At 39.3% G+C, this 6,926-nt stretch overlaps 1 protein-coding gene across 2 annotated transcripts in view; it reads left to right on the forward strand.

Moving 5' to 3' along the window:
• LOC116695483 (glypican-5) overlaps positions 1–6,008 on the forward strand; it is a 72,955-nt gene extending 66,947 nt beyond the window's left edge. Inside the window, exons 10-11 of one of the 2 annotated variants that reach the window (XM_032525763.1) lie at positions 3,209–3,312; positions 3,408–6,008. In XM_032525763.1, coding sequence (XP_032381654.1) covers positions 3,209–3,312; positions 3,408–3,503 — 200 coding nt within the window. In that variant the 3' untranslated portion in view covers positions 3,504–6,008. The remainder of the gene's footprint in view (positions 1–3,208; positions 3,313–3,407) is intronic. The other variant, XM_032525764.1, reaches the window with a different exon arrangement.
• The last annotated feature ends 918 nt before the right edge of the window (positions 6,009–6,926 follow it).

Genomic DNA, 6,926 nt, shown 5'->3' on the forward strand with positions numbered 1-6,926 from the left:
ACATCATAGACATAGACTTATGAAGAGAGAGAGAGAAAGAGAGAGAGAGAGAGAGATGCACTGAGTTTGTTTCCACACAGCTCGGATTTATAGCCCTGCTCCACGTGCTTTCAACCTTTACTGTCACCCCTGGGTGAATGCTTCACTTGAATTCAATTCCGTTTTTTATCTTAGTATTTTGGAAAAAGTATCTAAAGTACAAGCCAACAGTGAAGAGGACACATTTATTTGCTTGGATAGGAGATGGATGATAGATGATGGATCACTGTCGCTCTCCTCTTCAGACTCCAATACATAGTAACCATTCTTGTCCTTCCTTGTAAACTGTCAGCTCTTCTGAGGAGGCAAACTGGGCATGAATGGCGGTGTCGGCTGTTCCTAGGCTGGACGTCATTGAAGAAGGCTGAAACTTTTAGCTGATCGGCAATCTCCCATTGCAGCGACTGATCCTCCAAATGTCACTCCTGCATTCTTACTATCACACACAAACACACTCGCTTATTACTCATTCCAGCAAAGGTTAAACTGCCCCATGAGTATGACCAGCGATTGCCTGTGTGTGCGCGTTTGTGTGCATGTATTTGTTGCCAATCTGCCACATGTGACATGATCTGCATTGTTGCTAAGAGACAATATGCCGATGGGCACGTAGCAGGAGGCCACAAAATTTCGGGTTCCGGCCTAATGAGAAGGGAGAGGTGTTTCAGTATTAGTGTTTGGTATTCAGTTTATGAACGATGTAGGCACAAGCCAACAGTTTAGTGGCACCGTCTGAGCCTCACGTCATCATTTTTATTATAATATATTAAATATTTGTTACCTCCAGCTTCTCACATGTAAAGCCTATATTTTTATATATATATATATATATATATATCTGTTTTGTTACCCATCTCATTTCATTTCATCAATTTGATGCCTAATTTACCTTGAAATGTGATTGTAAGTCACTCACCTTGCTCAGGCTATTCAGTGTAAGTTATTACTGTAATGGAAATGTTAGGCATTGTCTGACGTTGCTTTTAGGGTAAGTAAGGGACAAAATTGATCAATTTGTTGTTTTTTCATATAAACCAGCTTCCTGGAGCAAAGGACGTCCCGTTTTTAGAATAATTCAAATTTCTTCTGAAAGTGCTATAATGACAAAAAATAACAGATATTGTGCTAAAACTGGAATATTAATGTATTGCACTACATTTGTTATGGTGGAAAAGCAAAATAAAATATGACGCAGTTGTGTTCACTAAACAGGTTCAAACCAGATGCGACAAAAGGTTTTCAGTTCTGATAGAAACAGATGGACACAAAACAGACCACACACACACACACACACACACACACACACACACACACACACAAGCACACTTTACATAATTGCACAGGTCCCATATTGCTCCATGCAGCTATTTGTCAAGACAGCACACAATAAAGGACCTATTCCTAATTGCTGAACTTCTTCTGTGACCAAATCATCTAAATCATCAACACAGACACTCAAAAACAAAACACATCATGCTCTTCTGAAGCTGATTTTTTTTTGTAGGAGTATATCTATGTCTGTGTTTTGATTTCATAACCTTTTTTGTGTGTGTGTGTGTGTGTGTGTGTGTGTGTGTGTGTGTGTGTGTGTGTGTGTGTGTGGAGATAAATTTGTGTGAGGGTGTGAACATAACAACTCTCATTCCTCAGCGACTGAAAGAGGCTCTTGGTCTATTGTACTGCAAACAATGTGTTTGTAATAGACAGAGTCAATTTCTACCTAAGCAGGGGTGTGTGTGGTGTGTGTTGTGTGGTGTGTGTGTGTGTGTGTGTGTGTGTGTGTGTGTGTGTGTGTGTGTGTGTGTGTTGTGTGTGTTGTGTGTGCCGCACATTTGCATGCATGCGTGTGCGTTTAGCCGGCAGCACAGTCTGTTTCCCTCCAGTCCTAATCCACTCATTTACCCAAGTTCCTCCAATGAGGTGCTGAGTACTGCCAACACATACACACACTTGCACAACACACACACACACAACACACACACACACACACACACACACACACCACACACACACCCACACACCACACACACACAGACGTATGACGCCTTAAAGCAGCTGGTTAAGTCCGGCCATATGCCCATTAATGAAGCAACACTTCACACTGTGTGTGTGTGTGTGGTGGTGGGTTGTGTGGTGTGGTGTTGTGTCTGTCTGTATCTGTGTCTGTGTAATAGTATTCACATTTGTGAAAAAATGTGGGTGGGTGGGGTGAAATCCATAAATCTTTCAGGTCTTAACAACAAAACAACCATAAATATTGCAAGATTTATCATGAGACTAAAAACAGAACCAGAAATGACTTCCACAACTCTTTACTCAGACTGTTAATTTATTGACTTGTTTATTTATGGAGATATTTTTAAAAACTTGATTGTGAAGGTCTGCTTTGTTTGGGTTCCTTTAGTTGATCTTGTTAGACACTTAGACTTACAGTACTTAGTCAGTTGAATGTTGCTTGTAAAACCACAGTTTATTAATGAAGTACTGTATTTCCCATGTTCAAGATTGCAGTGGGATATAATACACACTTTACTTTAGATAAAAAGTATTTTTATGTAGAGCAATCAGAAATCAAGCTTTACTGTGGTGAACCATATGTCTGTGCGACGCTTCTGTCCGAGCCGCCGTGACAGTGGTTTAAAATATTCTCGAGCAGCCGGACCTACGTGACACGTTCGTCCAATCAGCTACAGGTCAGGGCACCACACTTCAGTCATGTCGCAAAAATGGATTTGCACTGTGACAGTGCTTCACATATGCCAATGAAATTAAAAGACCAACAATAATAAAAGCAAGTGGAAAAAGTAGATAAATTACACTGGACCAGATCGAGAGTAAAAAACATTAAGAATATGTACATAGGCTATTATATGATCTTAAGATTAAACCCTTCTCATCTTTAGAATAACCAACCAATAAACTACCAGCTATGGTGAGCTAACAGCAAATGACACATTTCTAATCAATCTGAGTCTGTTATAACACATTGAGGACTTGAAATCCAGTTAAAAATCTCCTGTAATTACACATTTGGAACAGGACGGCATGTGTTGATAAAGGGGGACTGAAGCTCTTCTGATAGGGCTCTTTGCTACGGAACCACATACATAGGTTAGGCACATATACTGTTATGTACTGTATGCTATATATTTGCTTTTGTCTTTCTCAGACGATGAGACAGGTGATACATCCAGCGGTCGTAGTCCAGTGACAAAGGACATTGCTCGTCCTCCTCGTCGCTTTGTCCCTCCTCATCACCTCTCACCTCCACAGGTAGCTGCGCCTCCGCTCATTCTCATTCGCATTCTCTTCTTCCTTTATTCGTTCCTGTCATATAATGTTGCATCTCCTTGCATAATCTGTGTCAGGTGGCAGTTCAAGGCTCAGCCCACACGCTTTCTGTTGAACCTTTGGTCCTGGCGTCCATGCTGCTCCTACTGCTGTCACCGTGGGAACACCGCTGATCACAGAGAGAGACGCTGTGACAGGGACAAAAAGACTGAGAGACAACCACAAATGTTTTGTGGTGAAATTGAGTATTTGACGTTTTTGTAAGCGCAGGTCAAACCACTCTGATTGTTTATGTTTCGGGTGGGATAATCTGTGGGTTCATCACAGTTGCAGGTGCACAGTATGCATTTTAATGTTACCTGTACTGACCTCTACATGTGTTTGGTTATGTGTATTTAACTCTGATAGGATAGATTGCACAGCACTACTGACTTTTTTAAAGAGAGATGTAAATACAAATATACATTATATATTATATATTTATATGAAGAAGTTCTATGGATAACAATGGCTTGATGTGTAAATAGAGATTAATACAGAACAGAAGAGATTGACTTGGATGTTAAGTAGTGTTTTGTTTGGTTTGACCTTTACATTATGTATCCCCCCATGGAGAATGGAGATCCATGACAGCTGTAGTTCAAGCTGAAGGTCTTCACTGTATAGCAGCAGTGTGCTCACAGTGAGGGCACAGAGAACTCAGCACTGATATGCAAAACAACGAATTACGCTATACTTCAGACCATTTTCTGCATGCCACGCAGCATAATGAAGAATTTGATGCTTTGGCCTGTAAATCTGTGCGTACTGAAGCCCATCCGGCCCTTTTCTTTCACAGAATCGTGCTCTTTTTAGTCATGCAAGCTGGGTGATTTATTTTAGTTCTGCAGCAAGTACTGTATGCCGAGATTTGTAACTGTGTAACACTTGCTCAAATGTTTAATTCATCCAAACATGACTCTTTAATAGTTGAGATCTCTCCCAAGAAACTGTTGTCCTCTGGTAGTTTGACATTTCTACACATGTAATACATTTTATGGTCTTCGTAGTTGTGGAAAAACTAATTTAAGACTATTTTCTTCTCAAGATTTACCATGTGCAGAGTTGTAAAAGTACTACACAAAGGGATGTAACAACTTCCATTTTAACTTTAATTTCACTTGTAAACTGTCACAGCCATCTTGACAGAAAGCGCCCACTAAAAATAAGAATATCCTAAACAATAAAAAGCACCTAATACAAGGAAAGACTAAATATGGCCTGCATGTAAGAGCAAAAAGACACAACCTCCTGTCTGAACAATGAATAATTCAACATGTTGTCAAATGCAAACACACAAAAGGTGTTACAGTGGCTGGTTTTCAAATGTATAAATGACAACTGCAATAGTGAGATACTATTTAAGACGTCCAACAAAATACATTATATTTAAGGATTTTTCTGAGTCTGATACACATGTTATCAGCTTGTCTCTGTATCCAGTGAAGACAAGAGAGTGATCAGAGTACAGCTGAGCCCAGGTCCAAACATGAATTAAATGTAATTCATGTTAATTAAGCCTATCAAGTCCTCTGGGTTCTCTGTTTAGTCTCAAACCCCCCAAACTACACACAGCAGCAGGTATACTGATTAATCCATTCAAAATGAAGCAAATGAACCAGCTCAAGGACACTCTGCATTTCTGTCAGTTTGTAAACTGACTTCATCATCATTTTGTCCCATGTAGTCTTTTGAAAATTCCCTCATAAATGTATCTACTGTCATAACCTGAGACAGTTTATTCAATAAGGAATGTGAGACGACTTAAAAAAAATACCATTAAAAGCCAACGTGTGTGAGTTATCTGGGCAGCGAGCCCAAATACCATGTTAGCTAGCAGGATGCTTTCACAACCTAATTTGTCAAACAAGTGTGCTATTATTTGATTACTATTTAAACGTGGAGCCCACCCCTCTATCTTTTCAGCTCTTTCTAGGCGGCCTCGATTAACAAAACATCAACACACACTCGTGCACATACAGGTAACTGGATATACTGTATAAAAGAGTGGCCAAATGACAGCAATTTTGGAGTTCTGAAAAATGTAAAAAAAGAAAAGAAAAAAAGAGTTGAAAACATGAATGCTCTCTTGGGTAAAAGTTTGAATGTAATCACTCGGAAAGTGAAGATGAACTGTAAGCCACTAACTGCTACTGTATCTGTGGATCACAGGTTTAAATGAGATACTGTATATTTGCAGTAAATGACGTGGGACTCTTGTAATTGCATATTTGTATATGATACCGAGCAATGTTTTTCACATCAGCAGAGATGGGACTTTCCGTTTTTCCTGTTGCACTGTGTTGACTTAATGGTTCTCAGCATGTGTGTTTTGGCACACTGGTGTGCCATGGAGGGAGCTGTGCGTCATCGTAAAAAAAAAAATCATCAAATATACTTTATCAAGGTTTAACAGCTCTTTGTGTGTAGAAATTCTAATGTTGTAGCATTATGCAGGAACACCAGGATGCAACAAACAACCAGTTAGCTACAGTGGTTGGTTTCTCTCTCCGCAAAACTATTGTGCTAATTTATTCAACCTAACCAGTGACTCTCCTACTGTAATCCATGGTGTCCTGCTACTCTGTTGTGTCATTAATCTGCAGATTAATATCCTAAATAATAAATGTTTTCAAATACAGTTCGTACTTTGTATTTTATATATTGTGTAACAGTCCAAATGTAAGATGCCTGTGGGAGCCCAAAACACGTTGGACAATAACTGTAGAATAGCAAACACGATTTGTAAATAATAAGAATGATCATTCAAAAACTTCTTTAATTGAAATGTATATGATAAAATATGACACAGAGTGGTGGTCCTCTATTTACACATGGCTACCTGCATACAGAGTTTGCAGTATGGTTAAAATTCAAATTTTGAGCTGTAATTGTAGCACTTTCATACTACGGATATTTTCATTTGTCATTTTATCTTAACATAAAATAAAGACTTCACTTAGAAACATGGGGCTGGGTTGTTTTTGTTTAAAAACGGAGAAATGTGTGGGTGTAAAATGGGTTTAAACAGATAGTAGTTTGGTGCCATCAGAGCCTTGTGTGTACATATATAAGGGAACGCAGCTGCAGCTCTTTGGCCTCTGGCCCTTTGAGAGATTACTGTGATTGGATTGGCGTGGTGAGGAAGTTGGCACAGATCACTTGGTTGGCTCAGGAAACTGCCAGGGGATGATGTGAAATAAAGACATCATTGAATGCATATTGCCACAGAGAGGAAGACAGCAAAAGAGAGAGAGAGAGAGAGAGAGAGAGAGAGACAGAAGAAGGAAGACTGCAAAAAGGTGGAGTGTTCTCATTACTCATCCATCATGATGTTGGCACAATCCAGTCCCACCCATATATTCTGTTTCAGTCTAAGAATGTTTCAAGATATTCATGCAACTTTCTTTTTATCCATTATAATATACATATGATACAATGTGCTGCTGTATGTAGCTGTCAACTGCTCCTAATGCTTAGGATGGGTTAAATGCAGGGACTCAATGTTACTATGTTGCAATGTACGATTCGACAGTATGTGACTAATAACAATGTTT

This window comes from Etheostoma spectabile, chromosome 9 (assembly GCF_008692095.1).
Source record: "Etheostoma spectabile isolate EspeVRDwgs_2016 chromosome 9, UIUC_Espe_1.0, whole genome shotgun sequence".
NCBI classification, from domain to species: domain Eukaryota; kingdom Metazoa; phylum Chordata; class Actinopteri; order Perciformes; family Percidae; genus Etheostoma; species Etheostoma spectabile.